We start from the raw sequence: 22,118 nt of genomic DNA on the forward strand, positions 1-22,118 counted from the left end.
ATATCAATTACAGCTGGTAATATCGATCTCTGCTATAGTGTGGTTTCATAGCGTAGTGGGCCTAGCCATTCACCGTGGGAATGATTCCAGTGCAATGGTCAAGTGACTCCTTTTCCCCTGATCTAAGGGAATGTCTGGTTGAAATTCATCTTTCAGATTTGAATAACTATCATTTCGATTTTTAAGGTTAACCACATAACGATTGAGATAAAGCCAATATTATATATTTTTGTATACATTTATTTTGAGGATTTTGGAAATTCTCCTGTGACTCACATATTGCCGCGATCCATAGCTCGGGAACAGGTTTGCTAATTTCTCCAGGTACAGACTGTCAGTTACGTGTCCTCGGAACACTGTTTTACCATTTCCTGTTCACTTGTAGCAGACAAAGGAAAAGTATCTCTGCCTGTCGTCTGTGAGAATTTTTTGTGAAGTGTCCGAGTGTTGGGTTACGGTTGCTGAGCTTTGATTGGACAATCACTGTTCAGGAGCGGAGATTAGCAAAGGGTAAATTAAGTAGTTTACTGTGATTGTTTTCAATTAAATGCAGTGCATTCGTAACCTAACCATTATGAAACTTCCATTTGATAAAATAAGCCATTACATTTTTTTATGACCAAATTCAACACCGACCTCCATAGAAAAATTCTTCACGTCAGCTTATTTTCGTGGACAGATTTTGGACTGAGTAAAACCTCTTGCATCGCCTTTTCCTCTCTGGTTTAACTAGTAGCTAGCAGATGGTTGATCATATGGGCGATGCCTACTCCCGAGCTTCTCGCTTAAACTAGCTGCTGCTAGCAGTATGTTGAGAAATGAATACCCCTTCACTTGATGAAAGTTGAAAGTAATCTTTTATTGTACAATAAAAGATCACATACCATGTTCTGAGTTATGTGATTGGTCCACAAGGGAATATTGGAGCTAGTTCAACAATTATTTTTTTATCCACAACTCTGTTAATGTGGCTTACATCAGCCAGTACTTTTCTTTTGAAGCATGATGTTCCCACCCACGGTGCACTTTGTTCAATGTAGCTTTACAGTAAACCCATTTAGTGAACACTGGCTTTGACTGTATGAGCTGAAAACGAAGGTCCTAATCTGTCAATGGTCCTTATGCAAGCAGCTGTTGAACAGAAACTTGAAGCATGCATGCAGACACACACAGAGTGGTCTGCCATCTCTGCAACTTGGATTGTGGTAATTTTCAGGGCCTATATAACCAGCATGTCCAGGCATGCAATCACAACACACATAGCATGGCATTGGAAAGCCAGAGCCTGCATCTTTCCTCTGACATGCAAATACATAACAGAATTGATGAATAGGGCCTGGCGCCTAGTGTCTGACCTGACTGCAGAAATAGGTTATAGTACAATTCAGTCCAAAGTTCAAAGAAACAATTGACCCCATCCCAATGACCCACAATCTATGGCACATGTTAAGTGCGTTATACCTTTTCAGGAAAAGTTATAACATTTATGTATTTTAAACTATTCTTGCCACAGGTGATGGCAAAAAAAGATACAACAAACATTCTAAAATGTGAAAAGGGCCAGCAAGCCTTAGAAGCGTGACTGTCGTCCCTCTGAACCCTTTAACGTTACACACCAGGCATAAACATGAAAATGCTTAGACAAGACTTGTACAATAAATACATATGAGATACATGACTTGAAATCAATCTGACCGTTCCATAAATTACCAAAGACTAAATGAAAAGAAAACACAGTAAAATGATTTCATGAAATGAAGACTGAATAAATATTAATTGACCTTCAACTGTAGTCACATACTGCACCAATTAGTTGTTTTTCAAGTTTTCACATACAAGCAAAGTAATAGAAAATTGGTGTGGGCTGGTGTCTTGAGATCTAATAATCTACTTTATATTACTCAGCCAATGGTAGTGGAATATTGGATCCAACATGCAGAATAGGTCTACAATTGGATGAGCGTTGGTTTTAACATCACATCCACTTCAGTTGTATACATACCATGCACCATTGATGTGTGTACGAAAACTGAAAGCCTGTTAAGTGAATATAAGCATGTGAAAAGCTTGTTGTTTGAGTGAAACAAGGGGACCCTCAGACATGACCAATCAGGAATTGCATGGCACCCTTCACATTGATTACATTAGATATGATTGGAATAGGTTCAGGGATGTTTCTGCACTAGTACTTCAGCCTAGATGTAATAAATTATGTAAATCAAACCAAATCTCAGAGGCACTGATGAGAAAACAGTAATAATTCATTGTTCTCCATTGTGCTTTGGAAGATTGTTTGAGTCACTTCATGGAGTAAGTGAATTGGACCATAAAGATAACTTTGAAGAAAATCTTTCAATCACTGCAGTGACTGATACCAGCAAATGTCCAAATGCTGGTTTTGCACATTACCAAAGTATGTACGCATACAACTGAAGGGGCATTTAAAACAAACTAAACAAAATTATTTTGATATATAACTTCCAATATGGAGATGTAACAAAACATCTATATATCTATATAAATATATATGTATATATATATCTATAAATATATATATATCTATATATAACACTAGCTAAATAAGGCATTTTACTTTTAATATAATCAACTAAGTTTAAAGAAAAATGTCATATTTGGTGAAAGTTTGGCAAAACAAATGAATGTTATAGTCACAAGTTGTGACAAGGCAACAATAACATGTCTTCCAACAAAGAAAGATGACGCTAGAGCAAGAGATAGAAATACAGCTCTAGAACAAAACGTCACCCATGGGACAGGTTGTGCAAGTGTGCGCATGCTTGTACACATACACAAATAAAAGCTTAATAGACAGAATACAGGTAAACATTCACCAAAAGGACACTTTTCTAATATGATTTTTTTTTTCACAAACAAAAAGAGAAGTCAAGTTGTTACACTTAGAAGCCAAGTCTAAAACATATACCCCAAAAAACAGACCCTGTTGTAAAATGGAGAATAAAATCAGCTTTTGCATCCATTTAGTGTAGTACATTATGTTAAATACAATAAACACTGGTACTGATTTTGCCATTTCCCCCCAATGTCAAGGGACATAATGGAGAAAACTAAACATGTGGTGTGCATGTAAACAAAAGGAACAGCAACATATAGCTAAATAGATTGACCTTTTTTTTTACATTCTGAGTATGACCTACTCTACAGGAGTTTTAAATGCTTATAAGGGAAGAAAAGGAGACCACGAAGCCTTTAAAACAACGAGGCACTCTGCCACTGCTTTACATACAGTATCTGTGATCAAACAACTAACTTTTCCCTAACACTGGAAAGGCGGATGGGAATGGACATATTATATTTATATTTTGCACATCCCCCACCACCCCTTTCTCTTAATGAAGTACCCTCTGTGTGCTTGTCCCTCACCAGTGAGGCACTGGCGCTCTCAACAGAGCCCTCTGTGACAGACTGTCTATGGTACCTCTTCACTTCTCCCACACTGACACAGATGATCACATCCCAAAGTGACTTTGTGAGATTATATATTTTAAAGCATTATCAAAACTCAGGATTAGTCGTTGCCTTTTTTTTTTTTGAGTGGCTGTCGTACTGAATATGTGTTCTCTCGATTGGTTATACTAGCATCATTGTTTCTCTAAATCTGTTATACGCAGTGTTGTTTGTCTATTTTCCCTTTAAAAATGTTTTACATAGCAGTAACAAGACAAACAAAATAGGGATGGACAAAAGCTGTCCTATTCAGAACTTCTTAGCAGCAGTTATGCTACTAATCAAACTTGGGACTGCAAGTTACCTTGCATGAATTGATATAACAAGTACTATATTCAACACATTTTAAAGGACCTTCAAATAAAATTGCTATTAGTTTTAGGCTTTCGGGACATTAAACAACTTTAATGGGATATTCACATTCCTTAATTAACACCATCAAGGAAACTGAGGGGACAGTAATCACTAAACGGCTACATCGTTCTTGGTTGTGATCATTAGGCACCAAATGGATAAAAAAACGGACTGAAAAAGGGTGGGACTACTTGATAAGAAACACATTTTCATTTACCATTGAAACCGTTTGACAATGTTCTCCATTGCATGCCCTAATGAACACAACCCACAATCTTTATCCTCCTCAGTCAAACAGGCTCCCGGCTTTACCTTTTTGCAACCAGGACATACCAGGCTTCTAAATGATGTAGCAGACCGTCAAGGATGCTTGAATTGTTATAACCATGTAACAACATTGAGTAATTCCTCCCTTCGCAAGTGTGTGTTTGCATCTCTTTCATGAAGTTCTTGAATGGAGCATGTGTGGGCATATATAGTATAAGATAATCACAAATTTGCTACAGGGCAGATCCATAAAAAATAAGTGGATAATAAAAGTATTTACATACAAATGAAGGTACTTACACATCACAAACTTAAAACTGTTGCACAGTAAGAAAGCGGTTGGAGAAGAAGTATTTTGTGAAGTCTACTCTGCCCCCCTTGACACGCTCTCCTCCTCAGGCAGTTTTTCCTCCTCCATCAAGCTAATCTCCATCGTTCCTCTCTCCTCTTCAACGCTCTTCTTGGGGTTTACCTCTGGAGGATCATGGGAGTCGTGTCCTGTGCCCTCCTCCTGAATGCTGTCCTCCGTCTGCTCCCTGTCCTCTGGCCCAGCCTGGTCAGCCGTTCTCTCCCCAGTCTGGCCATCACTGTGTTTTTTCGGAGGCCCACTGTCCGTCTGTAAGTGGCTGTGGCTGCCTGCCTCCACCACCACCACCACCACCCCTTCCTCCCTTGTTCTTTTCTTCTTCATCTTTGGGCTGCTGGAGGAGTCTGCAGGCGGCATGCCTGGCAGCGCCATGACGCCCCCGTGCGGGAGGAACATGTGAGGGTACAGCAGTCCATGTGACATCCCCGGAATGAGGAAAGGGTTGAAGGCCTGGTGGCTGCCACTGCTGGTCGCTGTGGTGGTGGTGATGGCCGCAATGCTGTGGCTGCCCATCGCGCCTTGCTGCTTTTCCTCCCTCTTTCTCTCTGTGCCAGACTGAATGCCGGAGCCCTCGGCCCCTGTGCTCGAAGATGCCTGGCCGGGGCCTCGAGAGGGGCTACTGGCCGCTGAGGAGGAGACCGCAGTGGTGGTAACTGCAGCCGTGGAGGAGGAGGTGGAAGCGGAGCAGGTGGGCGGCAAACCCATCAGCCCCTGAACGCTGAACATGTGGGGGGCGCCATGTACGCCGTGGAGCATCATAGGCAGCATGCTCAAACCATTCTTTGCGTCTTCACCGGCGGACACAGCAAAGCCATGGGGGAATCCCATCAAGCCTGTGAGTGGGATGCCCTGGACATTGCGGAGGTTCTGGAGGCTGACCAGGTCCATGCTGCCGATCAGGCCGCCGTTCATACAGAGCGGGCCCATGGGAGACTCGGAGAGGAGGGGCTTGGGCATCTCGCTGCGGGGACGACGGCCCCGGCGGCGGGGCCCCTGGTCGCGGCACACGGGCTCAGTGAGGATGCGGGTGAACTTGCCCTCAGGAAGAAAACCCTGGAAAAACAAGGCATTAGCTTAAGGAAAATGCAGGGATGGTTTTGAAGGACATCTGTAATCTGTGAGGCAGTAGGTTCTGACAACTGCACTATTCAAGATGAGTAAATGTCTAATTAAAAATGGAAAAATTCTAATTAAACTATTTGATGGGGCATTTATGTGGATATGAGAGAGTGAAAATGCCATGCTACTCACAGAGTGTTTCACTACATCTGCCCAGTCAGGTGCCACGCAGTACTCAGTATTTGCATCCAGCCATCGTGAAAGCTCCTTGATTACTGGAGCCATAGCACCCCCAAGCTACAGCACAGAAGAATACAGCCCTCAATGAGTTCTTGTACACACACACACACATAGCATAAATATAAATTATGCATTTGTGTATAATTCAGGCAAACATTACATGTAATGCAAATTTTGTTAGGCTATGTCTTAAAGAAGTGTATTCAATCAATGTGAAGGAGCAGTTGGGTGGGGAGAAGCATCTTCATTCACCTGTTAACCACGGGCAAAGAAATGCCAGTAGCTAGGCTTTTAAACATTTGGCGAAATAATTAAGCGAATATTGTAATTGTAAGTACAAATAAAAAGCCCTTTGTCGTATAATAACTTTTCATTTACCAATTTTTTATTTATTTTTTATATATTGCAGAAAGAATGTTGCTTCCAATGTAATGGTCTGCATCATTTCCAATCCCCCATATTTTTTGGGTAAATATATATATCCATACACGGATGCATATATATACACGGATGCATATATATATATATATATATATATATATATATATATATATATATATATATATATATATATATATATATATATATATATATATATATACACATACCTATATAGACATACATACTTTTTAAAAGAATATACCTTTATTATTATTCCCCGCAAACCCTACCGCCGATCCCCCAATTGAAGTAAACTAATAAACACTTCTGCTTCTACCTTCAATCCATACACATTCTACAGACACAGTCTACTTTACAATAGTTCTCTCTTGTTTGTTCTTAGTCCTTCCTCTATTTCTGATGTCCATCCAGTTTGATTTCTATTTGTAACTATGCTATTTCACAAAAGTTCCGAACCTATATATATTCTACAGATCCCGTATGCTTTACATTGTTTATCTTGTTATTAGTCCCACCCTTCAGCTCCATTCAACACCTCCCATCTGTCTCTCAACATCATCCATTTCGGATTTCTACTTGCCATATATTTTTCAACTGTGCTGTGATGCTTCACAAAATAATTGAACCTTCCTATTCTCATTGCTTCTACAGATTGTAATATAAAAATATATTTTTTAACTAAAATAATTATTAATTGATTGACTATGGCTTTTCAAATCACCCAGTATTGCTATCTGTAGTGTTAGTTCCATCCCATTTTTACCTCTGTCGATGCTTTTGTCACAAAAATGATTGGGTTAAACAGCAAATACCCACTCGGGCATGGTGTAGCCAACAACTCACAGACAGCGTACAGTAGGTGAGATTATTGATAAGAACAACATTTATTTGTCAACTGGCATTCATGGTCAAATTGCTGCAAAGAAACCACTACTAAAAGACACCAATAATAAGAAGAGACTTGCTTGGGCCAAGAAACACGAGCAATGTACATCGGTGGAAATGTCATTTGGTCTGATGAGTCCAAATTTGAGATTTTTGGTTCCAACCGCAGTGTCTTTCTGACGTAGAGTAGGTGAACTCCTCATGTGTGGTTCCCACCGTGAAGCATGGAGGAGGAGGTGTGATGATGTGGGGGTGCTTTGCTGGTAACACCATCAGTGATTAGTTTAGAATTCAAGGCACAGTTAACCAGCATGGCTACCACAGCATTCTGCAGCAATACACCATCTCATCTAGTTTGCGCTTAGTGGGACTATCATTTGTTTTTCAACAGGACAATGTCCCTACACACCTCCAGGCTGTGTAAGGGCTATTTGACCAAGTGATGGAGTGCTGCATCAAAAAAATGGTGGGATGGAAACATGGTTAATGTCAGTGATGTTATGTGTGCTTGTGCATCAGTGTTCGGTGTGTGCGTTTGAGTTAAAATAGTTACCCTGCGGCCAGTGCTCCTGTGGACCACTGGCACCCTCTCCTCCCCTGTTAGGGAGTTGACATCCAACTTGGTGGGGTCTTTACAGCGATGCCGCCTCTGCTTGGGCCGCTCCACAAAGCTGTGCAGAATCGCTGAGCCAGGAGACTGAAACCCCAGATTTGGCAAGAAAAGCACACTACTCCAAATGATATTCACTTACTTTAAAACGTACTATAAAACCAAACTATAAAACCAGCTGGTGAGTTGAACCATTCGTAACAGAAACGTTCTCAAAGTTCACAAGTTTTTCAGAAATCCCAGTTTCCTCCTGCTTATTCCCTTTTGAATCCAGGAATCATCAAACTGGGATTTCACTAAAGTAAAGGGAATTTGAAGAATGGATAAGATGAATGTGCATGGAGGATCAACTCACCGGTGCGAAAGTGGGCACCTCCATGCTACAGTTGGGATTCTGTCGCAGCCATTCCATCAAGCCATTGTTGGCAGCCTCTCTGTCGATGGCCACCACCTCTGACAGGGTGGGGGTAGAGGTTCCCGGGGGGCGCTCAGGTGGGGAGGAGGTAGACGACACTGCAGAATGGCTGGTGACTTCTACCCTGCCCTGTAGAGGAAAAAAACACAGGGAAACAAATAGATGTATTTGATTCCCAACTCAACACTAGTATGAAGTGCTTGTGATTAGTGTTGCACAGTATAACGAAACTCAATACTAGAACAACACTAGAACATGAAAAACTGCTTGTTACTTTCAGTACTTCTGTCAAATGTGTCTCACGTCGTGTACTGATTGAGAGGACCAAGTCTGTCTATCATTGCAGCTGATGTCCCGTACCTCATGCCTGCACCACTTACTCATTGCTAGAGCAGAGTGTCTAGGCAGCACCATGTTAGCTCTCCACTCAAGCTGCACAGAAGTTAACACACATTTTGAAACTAAAGATACCGGTAGCTTCCAGCTTTGTAGAATAACTTTCTATGCAAGTCACAGCTGAACTGACAACCATTCACAATCCTAATACTATGGGATATAAAAAATATAAAAACACAAAATATGCTGATTTCAAAACTTGACAACAAAAACGTAATGAACTCACAACAATCTCACACTCACGTCCAAAGATACTGTAGCAACCCTGACTTATAAGCTGTGCTTTTGTAGCACAGTCGATTTCCGCAGGGCTAATGGCAAGAATGTTGAGGGTTCTTTGCCAGATTCCCTGCCTGTTTCATTACATTGGTGTCAGAAGTGAAACTTCGAAACTCAAAAGATGCCCAACGATTGAACAGAGCAATCGCTGAGGTTATCTGTCTGGATTAAATGCCATTCTGTGACTATGGCTAATACGCCTTTTCTGCCATGGTATCGTTTTGGTATCAAGTATTGTGACGGTATTGAGTTTGTGATACTAAAACTGGTATCGTGACAACACTACTAGTGATACGCTATAGTACAACCTTTATTGCAAATTAATTGCCTCCAAGCACCAAACCACAAGAGTCAACTGTATTGTCCTTCCCCCTGAACTTGGTAGGGGGACAAGTCCACAGTAATTATCATCAAAACCAGGTGGTGCAGAAAACTAGTACCATTAAGCTGGCTCTTTTTCTGTTCACAAAACCAAAATAAGTTTTGACTTGACAAACCTGTTTTTCCTGCACATGCATTCCTCTGCTCTTGACAAACCCGATGTCAACCGCCTCCACGTTTCTCCGTCTGCCTCTCCTCCGGCGCATGATTGCGTCGTCACACCTCAGGTTGCCATTGACAATTTGGCCGGTGACGGGGTGGATGAGACCTGCCTGCAGGATCCCGGCCATGTCCTTCCCCACTGAACCCTGCATGGCGCTCATGGCGGGCAGTTTTCGGGCAACGGGGTGGACCTGGTGACTCATGTGGTCTACAGTGGCTGCCGCGTCGCCTCCAATGCCCAGATCCCCGGCCTTGGAGAGGTCCATGGCCGCCTCCTGCCAGCCGTTGAGCAGCAGCGCCCCACCACTGTTCGACACGGTTACAGGCATATTCTCCCCTGTGTGGCACTGCTTACTGAGCACCTCTGCCTTGTATTCAAACGCACGCCTACCCCGCTTTAGTTCAGGCAAATAGGGCGGCGCCACCAGCCTCTCCTGCAAGAGAGGCAAGGATGTCAACCTCCAGCCTCCCTGGCTGCATTCTCCGGCATCTCTTGACTTGTACTGAACAGGATGGAAATGGAAGAGTGGAAAAATATTAATGAATACCGACAATAGACTGGCGAATATCCACAAAAACGTCACAAAAGAAGGATTTCAACACCGATGGTTATGAAGGGACAGAAGATGAACATGGGCTAGTCACCTTGGGAAGGCGGGTTACAGGAGGGGCTGGGATGTTGAAGTTAAGGCTCTGGGATGGCTGTACCCTGGCTGAAATGAAGCCAGCCCTCTGGTGCACAATGTTAGGCACACAGGTGTTTGCCAGAGAGCTAGGGGAGTCATACTGCTGGCTGGAGGAGGGCCACTTCCCCTTCAAGATGGCGTGACAGATGCTGTCCAGGCGGTTGATGATCACCCGATCCTGCAACGCAAAGGAGCACAAAAAAGTACCACGCATTATTCCCCTGGATCCCAGTATATGGCTTAGCTGCAAAGTCAAAATTGGCTATATCGTGAAAATGTACACTACATTATAATAGGTATGTGGACACGTGCTCGTTGAACGTCTCATTCCAAAACCCTGGGCATTAACATGGAGGTGGTCCCCACTTTGCTGCTAGAACATCCTCCATTCCTCTGGGAAGGCTCTTGTGGCTGAATGGAAGCATTAGTTAGGTCGGGAACTGATTTTGGGCGATTAGGCCTGGCTCAGTCGGCGTTCGAATTCATCCCAAAGGTGTTCGATGGGGTTGAGGTCAGGGCTCTGTACAGGCCAGTCAAGTTATTCCACACCGATCTCGACAAACCATTTATGTATGGACCTTGGTTTGGGCACGGGGGCATTGTCATGCTGAAACAGGAAAGTGCCTTCCCTAAACTGTTGCCACAAAGCTGGATGCACAGAATTGTCTAGAATGTCATTGCATGCTGTAGCGTTAACACTTCCCTTCACTGGAACGAAGGGGCCTAGCCCAAACCATGAATAACAGCCCCAGTGTCACGACTTCTGCCGAAGTCGTTGCCTCTCCTTGTTCGGGCGGTGCTCGGCGTTCGACGTCACCGGTCTTCTAGCCATCATTGATCCTTTTTTCATTTTCCATTGGTTTTGTCTTGTCTTCCCACACACCTGTTTTCAATCCCATTCATTACCAGTTGTGTATTTAACCCTCTGTTTCCCCTCATGTCTTTGTCAGAGATTGTTTTATTGTCAGTGTAGTGTGATTTGTTGTATAGGTGCGTGTCGGGTCCTCGTGCCCATGTTTGTGTGTTTATGTACATTTAGTGTTATGGAGCATACTCCGTGGACTTTATTAAAAGACTCCATTTTACACTCCATTTGACTCTCCTGCGCCTGACTTCCCTGCCACCTATTACACCTATGCTTGACACCCAGACCATGATTCTTCATCCACCAAACTTTACAGTTGGCACTATACATTTGGGCAGGTTGCGTTCTCCAGGCATCCCACAAACCTAGATTCATCCATCAAACTGCCAGATGGTGAAGTAAGAGACATCACTCCAGAGAATGCTTTCCACTGCTCCAGCCGACGCATGGAATTGCGCTCGGCCATGGAAAACCATTTCATGAAGCACCCGACGAACAGTTCTTGTGCTGATGTTGCTTCCAGAGGCCGCTAGGAACTCGGTAGTGAGTGTTGCAACCCAGGACAGACCATTTTTACACGCTACGCACTGCAGCACTCGGCGGCCCGGTTCTGTGAGCTTGTGTGGCTCTAGCAGGGAAGACATTTGACAAACTGACTCGTTGGAAAGGTGGCTTCCGATGACTGTGCCATTCTTCTGTAAGGCCATTCTACTGCCAATGTTTGTCAATGGAGATTGCATGGCTGTGTGCTCGATTTTATACACTTGTCAGCAACGGTGTGGCCGAAATAGCCAAATCTACGAATTTGAAGGGGTGTCAGCTTTTGGTCTTAATTAAACATAAGGTTATGGAAATATGTCTAAGGATCAGTTTGAAAATCTGATTTTGGGAGAAATTGTTATACCCTAATCAGATAGTGTCAACCAATTCCTCTGGGCTAACATGAAATGGAAACTTTTCAAGGCAGTTGGCATGTCAACTCGCCATGTACCATACCTTTGGCCACTCGGAGAAGGAGTAGAGGGCTTTTTCCTGCAGCAGCTGGGCGATGGTGGGCTCCCGCGCGTCCTGCAGACTGTCAGGCATCTCACACATGGACATGGGGACGGCAAACTGTGTCACCTCCACATAGCTGTCCACTACAGAGACTGTGGAGAGAGACAGTGACACAGTGCACAACACAAGATCAACTACAGGGCATCTGGAGAAGGTGGTAGAAAGGTCATTTTCAATGCTACATGTTTGAAGCCCGCTAAAACCAAAAGCCACAGCAATTTTTTTTCATATTTTTCTTCTGTTATATGAGTCCATCTTAACAGCTGTCTGTAGGCTACCTAGAGTTTTTTCCATATACATACAGTACCCATCAAAAGTCTGGACACACCTACTCATTCAAAGGGTTCTCTTTATTTTTGCTATTTTCTACATCGCAGACATCAACTATGAAATAACACATATGGAATCATGTAGTAACCAAAAAAGTTAAACAAATAAAAATATATTTGAGATTCTTCAAAGCAGCCACCCTTTGCCTTGATGAATACTCTTGGCATTCTCTCAACCAGCTTCATGAGGTAGTCACCTGGAATGCATTTCAATTAACAGGTGTGTCTTCTTAAAAGTTAATTTGTGGAATTTCTTTCCTTCTTCATGTGTTTGAGCGTCATTTGTGTTGTGACAAGGTAGGGGTGGTATACAGAAGGTATACAAAGACTAAGTCCATATTTTGGCAAGAACAGCTCAAATAACCAAAGAGAAACAGTCCGTCATTACTTTAAGACATGAAGGTCAGTCAATGCGCAAACATTTCAAGAACTTTCAAAGTTTCTTCAAGTGCAGTCCCAAAAACCAAAAAGCGCTATGATGAAACTGGCTCTCAGGAAGACCGCCACAGGACAGGATATGTTCATTAGAATAACAGCACCTCAGATTGCAGCCCAATTAGGCCTCCGTGGTCGATTTGCTGCAAAGAAATCGCTACTAAACAACAACAATAAGAAGAGACTTGCGGCCAAGATACACGAGCAAAGGACATTAGACAAGTGGAAATCTGTCCTTTGGTATGATGAGTCCAAATTTGATATTTTTTGTTCCAACTGCTGTGTCTTTGTGAGACGCACATGGGGTTCCCACCGTGAAGGTGTGATGGTGCTTTGCTGGTGAATGTCAGTGATTTGTTTAGAATTCAAGGCACACTTAACCAGCATGGCTACCACAGCATTCTGCAGCGGTACGCCATCCCATCTGGTTTGGGCTTAGTGGGTCTATCATTTGTTTTCAGGACAATGACCCGACACACCTCCGGGCTGTGTAAGGGCTATTTGACCAAGAAGGAGAGTGATGAACTGCTGCAGCAGATGACCTGGCCTCCACAATCACCCGACCTCAAACCAATTGAGATGGTTTGGGATGAGTTGGACCACAGAGTGAAGGAAAAGCAGCCAACAAGTACACAGCATATGTGGGAACTCCTTCAAGACTGTTGGAAAAGCATTCCAAGTGAAGCTGGTTGAGAGAATGCCAAGAGTGTGCAAAGCTGTCATCAAGGCGAAGGGTAGCTACTTTGAGGAATCTAAAATACATTTGATTTGTTTAACACTTTTTTGGTTACTACATGATTCCATAGGTGTTATTTCATAGTTTTGATGTCTTCAACACTATTCTACAATGTAGAAAATAGTTTTTTTTAAATAAAGAAAAACCCTTGAATGAGAAGGTGCGTCCAAACCTTTGATTGGTACTGTGCGCGTACGTACATACAGACAGACGTACAGACAGACGTACAGACAACTTTTTTGGTTACCTTATTTTTGTCCAGTTCATATCACTATTTTGGATGCATGTAAAACTACCTTCATTACCTGGAGTTTGGGGCCTCTCCTCCTTGATCTTGTCCTTTACCTCCAGCAGCACCTCTGTCTGCTCCAGTTTGGGCGTGAGGACAGTGCTGTCAGGCTCCAGTATGTCTGACTTGCTCTCAGAGCTCTCTGGGTCCAGAGGGAACTCAAGTTTGATCTGTGACACTCCAGCCACACGTGGGGACAGTGGTGGCTCAGGCTGGGGCCTGGGGACTGAGGAGGATGGGGGCAGAGTATATGTAGCGTCAACAGTGGGGAGTGTGTGTTCGCTTAAAGTGCTCTCTGCTTCGGCAGGCCCCTCGAAGGCCGCTTCTGGATCTACGTCGTACTGCTCCAACGGCCCTGTGAATGGTCCTTCTGGTGCTTTGTCTTTACCGAAGTCTTCCAGAGGACCATCCACTGGGTCCTTCTCCTGGGAATCCATGGGCGATATCTCCAAGGGTTCTTCAGCCTGTCCCTCTAGAAGCCCCTCCTCCACTAGCCCTAAGGGTGTGTCCCTTTCTAAAGTCTCTTCTCCTGGCCTCTCTAGAGCCACCTGACATGACTCCACTGGAGAGCCCATTCCCATCCCATAGCAGGGCTCCTCTTGGAGAGTGTCCTCGCATGGTATACATGAGGTGTCCAGGCCCTGCTCCAGCCCCACCAGACTAGGACTGTCCACAGACATCTCCTCTTTGTCAAACTCAAAGGACACATCCCTCTCTGCCTCCCTCTCGTCGGGGCTGGGCACGTGGGCGACAGTGTCAGAGTCACTCAACTTCTCCTCTGTCTGCTCGACATCACCCTGGTTGTGGTGGTGGGGGTGCAAGGTCATATGGGACAGCGACAGGTGCGGAGGGGTGGTGTAGGAAGGAAGGGGGCTGGCGGAGAGGTTTGTGTGCTCTGCAGCAGGCTCCTCCTCGCTCACGTCAATGTTCTTGAACAGCATGAAACTGGAGGGCAGCGGCTCCCCTGGGTCGCTCCGGGATGAGGGTATACCTAGGCAGTCGTCAAGCACTCCCCCTGCTCCGTCCTCCCTTCCCCCGTCTCCTGGCTGCTCCTCTGTGTCCAGGAACTCTGTATCAAGGTCTGGTGCCCCCAGGATGGGGTCAGCCTCGTTGAACATGCCCACGACATCTGCTGTGCCTGTGTGGTCAGTGCTCTCCCAGGGCACCTGCAGCTCCTGTTCCAGCTCCAGCAAGGGGGCCATAAGGCCATTCTCTTCCGAGGAGCCCACCAGCACGTCGCTGCGCAGCTTGCCTGAGATGATCGGGTCCATGTCGGCTGACTGCTCGCTGGTCAGCTCCCCCTGCACACCATACGAGTTGAGCATGCTCTGGCCGCCCTGCGCTGAGTTGAAGGGGAACCCGTTGAAGGCCTCCTTGGTAGACTTACCATGGAGGGAATCTGAGGCCAGGCCCTCATGCTGCAGTGATGCCAGTTCCAATGACTCATCCAGAGGGGGGCAAACCAGGAAGCCCTCCCTTGGCCCAGACACCATACCTAGGCTGCCACCGGGGCCCGTGCCCACTATCTCTGGCGGGTGACCGTGGACGTTCGGGTGAGAATGGAAGTGGATTGAAGAGGGGATGGCTTGGTGACCGTACTCCGGCGGCTGGGGAGAGTGGCATTGGCAGAGGCCTGTCTCATAGATGCAGCAGGGGTGGTGGTGCGGTGAGGGGGCCATGCCTGCGTGGTGCACACTGGGTTGGTAGCCCTGGTGATTCTCCTTCTGGACGTAGTTGCGGTGGGCCTCCAGGAAAGATAGCTGCGGGTCGTTAAGGATGTAGTAGTCAGTGCGGCTGAGGCCGTGGCGGGCCGCTCCAATCAGGAGGTCGCGGTCGTGCTTGCCACACTCCCACCACACAGGCAGGTAGAGGCTGGGCCGACACAGCTGCAGCCGCGGGCCCAGCAGTGGGTGGCGCAGCACCTGCTCCCTGACCTTGCGCAGCAGCTCGATGCGGTAGAGGGTACGTGCTGCTCGCTCCTCTGTGATGGGCTCCACAAACAGGTTGTGGTCCAGAGGCCCTGACAGACAGATGGACGGCTTACTTTCGTATAAACAGTATAATTAAAATCACACCATTGCAATGTCACTACTACAGTATAAATAATACTAATCATGTCAAATCTACCACCATGCTTTTCAAAGCACAGCTAAAATAAGCTAAATAGTGAACTATCCCTTTAAGACACATTCCTTTGGCAGAGACGATTGTTAAAGGCTGAGTAAGTCGTTTTAGAAGGTTGCAGGACGCATTACTAACCAACAACCGTTGCAAATCCCAATAAAAATACATCACGTAATTACTTTCCTTGCTTTGTCTAACTACACTATCTTGAATATAGTAAATACGTTTTGTGGTTCAGAGTGCAGTATTTATTTAGTTTCATAAAACAAAAGTACGCAAGCAAGTTTCTCACTGGCTTTAGTCAGAGTGGCAAGTGCAGGGTGGTTGCCAAGAAACACGTGCCACGGAAGGGAGTACACGTCAGCATAGCACTACAAATCCAATGACTCCATGCTAGATTTGGGACGAACAATTAGCGTGAAAATTGGTCCCTTTCAGCCCGAGTGGTGCAGTGGTCTAAGGCATTGCATCTCAGTGCTAGAGGGGTCACTACAGACCCTGGTTCAATTCCAGGCTGTATCACTACCGGCCGTGATTGGGAGTCCCATAGGGCGGTGCACAATTAGCCCTGCGTCTTCCGGTTTGGGTTTGGCCAGGATAGGCAGTCATTGTAAAATAAATATTTGTTCTTAATTAACTGGCTTGCCTAGTTAAATAAAAGTTTTAAAAAAGTCCATTTCCAGTTTGCTTAATTTTTTGTGCAGTGCGAACCCAACTGAGACCAGGTACACTTGTCATTATCCCCACACCACTAGACTACTGCAACAACATAAACCCTCACATTGATGCCACAAAAGAGAGAGTGTGTGTAGTTTCTGGATATTGATTAGCGATGGTCAAGGACGCACAGAAATTCCAAAGTGTGGAGTTTTTAGTTCAGATGATTTGTTTATAATATATGTGATCATACACTTGGGAGGCAGGCCCACCCACTGGGGAACCAGTCCCAGCCAACCAGAATTGAGTTTTTCCCACAAAATACATTTATTACAAACAGAAATACTCCTCAGCACTTTACATGTTGCATTTATATTTTTGTTCAGTGTACATTATGGCATTCCCTAGAGTGACAAATTCTGGTAACTTTCCAAAAATTCTGAGGTTATCCAGAAATCCTGGTTGGAGGATTCCTAATTTCCGGTTATTCCCTTCTTATTGCACCTTTAAGGGCAAGCTCTCTTGCTTTGCCTCCTGTTGCGTCGTTACCTTCGTCCTTCCTGGGGGGCAATCTGCAGGCGGTACGGCACATGGACACAAAGCTACTGAAGTATCTCTCCAGGCTCTCGTCGGTCTTCCTCTCCAACCGGGCAAAGGAGCGGAAAGGACTCCAGTCGAATGCTTTCTTCTCCGGGTCGTACACCACACCGAACGACGACACGGTGCGGTAGAAATCTGCTTGCTCACGCCGTGTCCACCTGCTCACAAAAACACAGGCCTACCATTAACCTTTGATCAGGGGGGCATGCACTGACATGTGACTGCAGTACACGGAAGCCACAAGTCAGTTGTGGGTATCATACACAAAAGCAGTATGGTTCCAGTAAATCATTTGAAGTCAAATATCTTAATCCAAATAATGTTACATTAGGTCTTTGACATGCACCATCTTTTACGGGCATAGACAATGAACCAGTCCAATTCCTCCTCTAGCCTCTTGAAGGATATGTTTTGTGAAAGGTAAATAGTGATAGTTCCACCTAGCTTATTGGAGAGCTAGCAGGAGACATCCTCGTATTGATATAACCATGCCTTACATATCGGTGAACATAGAGGGGGGGAAGGAGCTCGGAACCGAAAGGGAACGGGACCGAGCAGCACATAACGTAGGGGATCAATGGCATCACCCACCTTTGCTCTGACATCATCACCCACCTTCTCTGCCACTCCAGGAAGAGAGGGTCAGGTTCGGCGGCGGCCACCGTGCAACGCCTAATCTCCTCCCCCAGCTGCCAGGACATCGTCCCCAGGCCTGCCCCCAGCCCTTCAGGTAGCAGGAAGTCGTGGCGCAGGGGCTCGCGCCGCATGAAGCGCTGGTAGGCCGTGATGAGGCGACGTAGCCTGGCCGTAAGGGCAGGGCCGGCCGGCCACAGAGGGCGACCCTTTAGCTCCATGCCCTCCTGGCCAAAGGTCTCCTGGACCATCTCCACTGAGAGTGTGTCTGCAAAGTAACAGCATCAGATCTATGCTTGTTAATAATATGCTTTTTATGACAAATTCTTACAATTAGGTGAAAAATATATTTTTGACAAAATTACATTACCTTCCTCGTAGAATAACCCACAGGAACACTTGCAGAAAATGAACTAGGTGGAACTTGGAGTTGGCAAAACCACTATAATCTTATGCACTCACAGATTCTCCAGTTTGTAAGGTGTTTTATGCAAAAATGCAAGCTGAAAGGTAGATGAACACTCACCTTGACCAACACTGTCATGCTTGTCCATTGCATCATTACTGGAGCTGGTTTCATCCTTTTGGAGAAAAAATAGACGATACATCACAACTCACCCTTTTTAGATATTTAATAATTGAATACTTAATTTTCATTTAGCCGAGTCACTCGAGAGTCCATACCTTATTATCAACCTTTTCCACTCCTCCCTCCTCCTGATTGCATTCAGGATCATCTTTCACATCATCACTTTTGCAAGCACTAAACATTAACAATCAAGATAAAGACCACAAATTTAAATCACTTTCTCCATCACCAGACTCAGCATGACCACTCAGGATTTATTAATATATTTAGGGGAACTAGATCTAGGTATTGCTGATACATTCAATTTTGGGGCTTAAAGCCATTGGTTGACATTCACATTTGTACACAGCACCTGAGATTTGGTACTGTGGATATTACTGTATGCTGTTTTTTTGGGGTCAATCCTTTAAAATGAGACTTGTGCCCTACGGTAAGGCGGGGGGTGGTTTCTTGCCTGTCAGTGAGGTCAGCCACCACCTCTCCTCCACTCTGCTCGGCTGAGAGCGCCGTGACGTCAGGCATGCCCACCCGCTCCAAGAAGCATAGCTCTGAGTCGGCCCGCATGGCATTGTATCGCTCATACCCTGAGGACACACACCAGGAGCCAGGGTTACCGAGCGCAGATGGTGATGATGGAAGAGTGGCTTTAGACTAAAATGTATGATCAATTAATCAATGACCAATAACTGATATATGGTAGGCCATTAATTACCAATCCTGATCCAAGATTTACAGAGCGAGCTACAGGCTTAAAACCTGACTCGGCTAATCGACTGATCAGCAGGACTTGGGTTAGTTGATTCAGGTGTTTTAGTGCTGGAACCAAACTTGCACACCCTGAAATTCTCTAGGACCAAGGTTGATGTAAGATCCTTTGGAATTGATCAAATGAGGGCCTTGATAAGCAGGAGACCCCAGACTAAATGATTACCGTGTTTGTGCACTCCTAAGAGGAGAGACTTATCCGCCTCTGCATCCCACCAGCCTGCTGGGATCTCGATGTAGTCAATATCAGGGAGTGCCACCTCCAGTTTACTGCACAGATTACACACACAAACAAATCAGCCATTTACTTTGGGCTGGTTTCCCACACAATATTCTCCTACTTCTGGATTAAAAAGCATGCTCAATGGAGAATCTGCAATGAAAGTGCTTTTGAGTACAGGAATAGGCATCATCTGGGTTCAAGGAACTAGCCCTTCATGTATCAACAAGTTCATCAGTGTATATAGGAAGTGGCATGATTAATGGGTGCCCTCATGGTGCCCACTCTGTACCTGGCATGGATGCCCTCCAGGGACTGAGCAGCAGTTTCTCCCAGGACCTCCGCCTTGAGGTAGTACAGCATCCTCACCCTCAGAAGTACCCTTGGCACAACACAACACACTCGTCGTTCTGTTATTGGACACATCAACTGTTTTACCAGGTGCAAAGTTTGCACCAGTTTTTTCAGGAAGCTAAAACATAAAACTTTTAAAAAAGAGCAAATGCAAAGTAAATCTAGCATAAAACTCCCTTGGCTTCAGCACTTCAAATCATAATTTCAAACAATCTAGATTTTGTACGTTTCTTTTCAAGCTCGACTTTGTAGATTTAACAACCTTAGGAATCCTATTAGTCAGAGGAGAACATGACGAGGTTCACCAACAGCTGAAGGTGAATTGTGAGTAATGGGGACTCACTTGTTGCAGTGCTGCTTGAGGTGTTTCTTGTAGCTGTCGTCCTGTAGCACTACCTCTGGGTTGCAGTTGACAAGCCAGTCTGCATGCTTCATCTCGGGCACGCTCAGCTGGTTCTTTAGCTTCTTACCCTTGCGTCCCCTGGGCACTGGGGCGGACAGGCCTGCTTGTGGAAAGATATTGTTTGAGCAATACCAAGCAATCATCGAACATCAAGCAATCATCAGTAGCACACCAGTCCACATTAAAGCACATATTTGGGGATCAGCGTTGGAGCTATGGCTACAGTTATTTGGAGTCATCAAAGCACTCAAATTAACAAAAGGTGAGGATTGCTTTTTTGTTGTTGTTATTACTTCATTGTTAAGGGATAGATGGAGTCGATACAAGATGTAGTACAAGATGCTGAGCAAGGGTTCAAGCCCCTAGGGGCCATTCAGTCAGGAATCTGCTTTATAGACCACAATGAGAAACTCTGGCATTTGAGTGTTGTCAACATAACTAGCCATTTTGCCAGTCCTCTTTCCTCCACACGGCCATATGAGTGAATGGCAGCTTGTTTGGAGGGGATTTAAGTGAATCTCTCACCAGAATGGTTCTGCAGGTCTTGTTTATGGCCATCCTTGGCAGGTGTGATGAGGTCCCAGATAAAGCTCTTGATCTTGTCATCGCCCATGTAGTGACGCACACAGTAGACCAGCAGTGCCCGGCAAAGCACCTCCATGTCATGCTCAGCCAGTTGCCACTTGAAGCGCCCGTGGGTTAGGATGTCCTTCCAGCGACCCCAGCTGTGTGGACACACGCAGAGAGATGGAGCGGGTGGCATGAGCACAGATACACCACAAAAAAGTGTCAAGAGTCGCTGGGATACAATAAATAAATCTGTACTCCAATGTAGCCTACTGCAGTAGGCTCTGATCGACGCCCCACCTCTCCTTGAATACCCCCAGCCAGTGCCACATACAGTTGCAGCCAAACATATTGGCACCCTTGCACTTTTCTTAAAGAATTCCATATTTCTTCTAAAAAAAAGTTTTAAAAAATTAAGACAAATGGACAAAATTACTGGCACCCCGGAGCTAGTACCTGGCTGCAGAGCCTGCATTTCTGGCCCACTTTTAAGCAGCAAACTCTAATTCATCAATGTTTGAGAGGTTCCCTCCACCAACTGCTGTTTTCAGCTCTTGCCATAGGTTATGGATGTGATTCAGATCTGGACTCTTTGCTGGTCACTCAAGAACAGTCCAGTGCTTTTTCTTGAACCATTCAAGTGTGCTTCTGATGTGTGTTTAGTTTGTTTTGTCCTGCTAGAAGATCAACCTTCAACAGAGACCTAGTTTTTGGACACTGGGCTGAACATTGCACTCCAAAAAACATTTATAATCTGCAGATATCATGAGGTCTTGTAGACTTTCAAGGCCCCCAGTACGAGAGGCAGCAAAGCAACCCCACAGCATTATCGCACTTCCCCATGTTTGATTGTAGGGAGGGTGTTAATTTCTTTGAAAGCTTAAATTTGGTTGTTGGTTATAGGAAGAACCCACAAATGAAGGAGAAGATATATCCTGATTGAACTTCTCAAAACCCACCTAAACAAGCCTAAATCCTGGGAAAAAATGTTGTGGACCAATAAAACATAATTAGAGCTCTTTGGCAATACAGATCAGCTGCCGATGACCAAATGAAGCATTCAATGAAAATAACACCCTCCCTACAATCAAATATGAGGAAGTTTGATAATGCTGGTGAGTGGTGAGGAGTTGACTGAAAAGAAAGAAAGACAATAGTTGAACAGTTTTGAACAAATTAATTTCTTAAAAAATGAAGCAAGAGGGCGGCAGCTATATTTCGTTGTATTTCTTATTTTACTTTCACTTAGCTAGCAAAAGCAGCTAGTTTAGTCTACTCAAGCACCCGGCTCAAACATAGAGGGATGTTAGCTAGCTGGCTATCCAACACAGGAACTCTTCCAAGGTAAACTTAGGGGCCTGCAGGTGTAACTGCTAAACTGCTTGCTGACTGTACTGCAAGATTGTAGTGGGTTTACTAACGCGTTAGTTCTAGTAGCTATGTAGACTATGATGTTAACTAATAATGGTGACAACTATGTAGGCTGTGTGTAGTGGTTAGCGGTTAT

The 22,118-nt window shown here is 44.9% G+C and overlaps 1 protein-coding gene across 5 annotated transcripts in view; it reads right to left on the minus strand.

The window, feature by feature from the left end:
• Positions 1-838: 838 nt before the first annotated feature.
• Positions 839-22,118, minus strand: part of LOC115135026 (chromodomain-helicase-DNA-binding protein 6-like) — a 106,275-nt gene continuing 84,995 nt past the window's right edge. For 2 of the 5 annotated variants that reach the window (XM_029669238.2, XM_029669221.2), the window contains exons 22-38: positions 20,570-20,769; positions 19,985-20,144; positions 19,580-19,669; positions 19,234-19,337; positions 18,757-18,886; positions 18,398-18,476; positions 18,240-18,294; positions 17,672-17,981; positions 17,030-17,238; positions 13,716-15,719; positions 11,851-12,002; positions 9,949-10,167; positions 9,258-9,806; positions 8,026-8,214; positions 7,614-7,757; positions 5,726-5,830; positions 839-5,527 (exon numbers count right to left, since the gene is read on the minus strand). In XM_029669238.2, coding sequence (XP_029525098.2) covers positions 4,472-5,527; positions 5,726-5,830; positions 7,614-7,757; positions 8,026-8,214; positions 9,258-9,806; positions 9,949-10,167; positions 11,851-12,002; positions 13,716-15,719; positions 17,030-17,238; positions 17,672-17,981; positions 18,240-18,294; positions 18,398-18,476; positions 18,757-18,886; positions 19,234-19,337; positions 19,580-19,669; positions 19,985-20,144; positions 20,570-20,769 — 5,755 coding nt within the window. In that variant the 3' untranslated portion in view covers positions 839-4,471. Of the gene's footprint in view, positions 5,528-5,725; positions 5,831-6,400; positions 7,511-7,613; positions 7,789-8,025; positions 8,215-9,257; positions 9,807-9,948; positions 10,168-11,850; positions 12,003-13,715; positions 15,720-17,029; positions 17,239-17,671; positions 17,982-18,239; positions 18,295-18,397; positions 18,477-18,756; positions 18,887-19,233; positions 19,338-19,579; positions 19,670-19,984; positions 20,145-20,569; positions 20,770-22,118 lie in introns of those variants that run through there. The other 3 variants (XM_029669229.2, XM_065026267.1, XM_065026272.1) reach the window with 3 other exon arrangements.

Source organism: Oncorhynchus nerka, linkage group LG2 (genome assembly GCF_034236695.1).
Source record: "Oncorhynchus nerka isolate Pitt River linkage group LG2, Oner_Uvic_2.0, whole genome shotgun sequence".
Lineage (NCBI taxonomy): Eukaryota > Metazoa > Chordata > Actinopteri > Salmoniformes > Salmonidae > Oncorhynchus > Oncorhynchus nerka.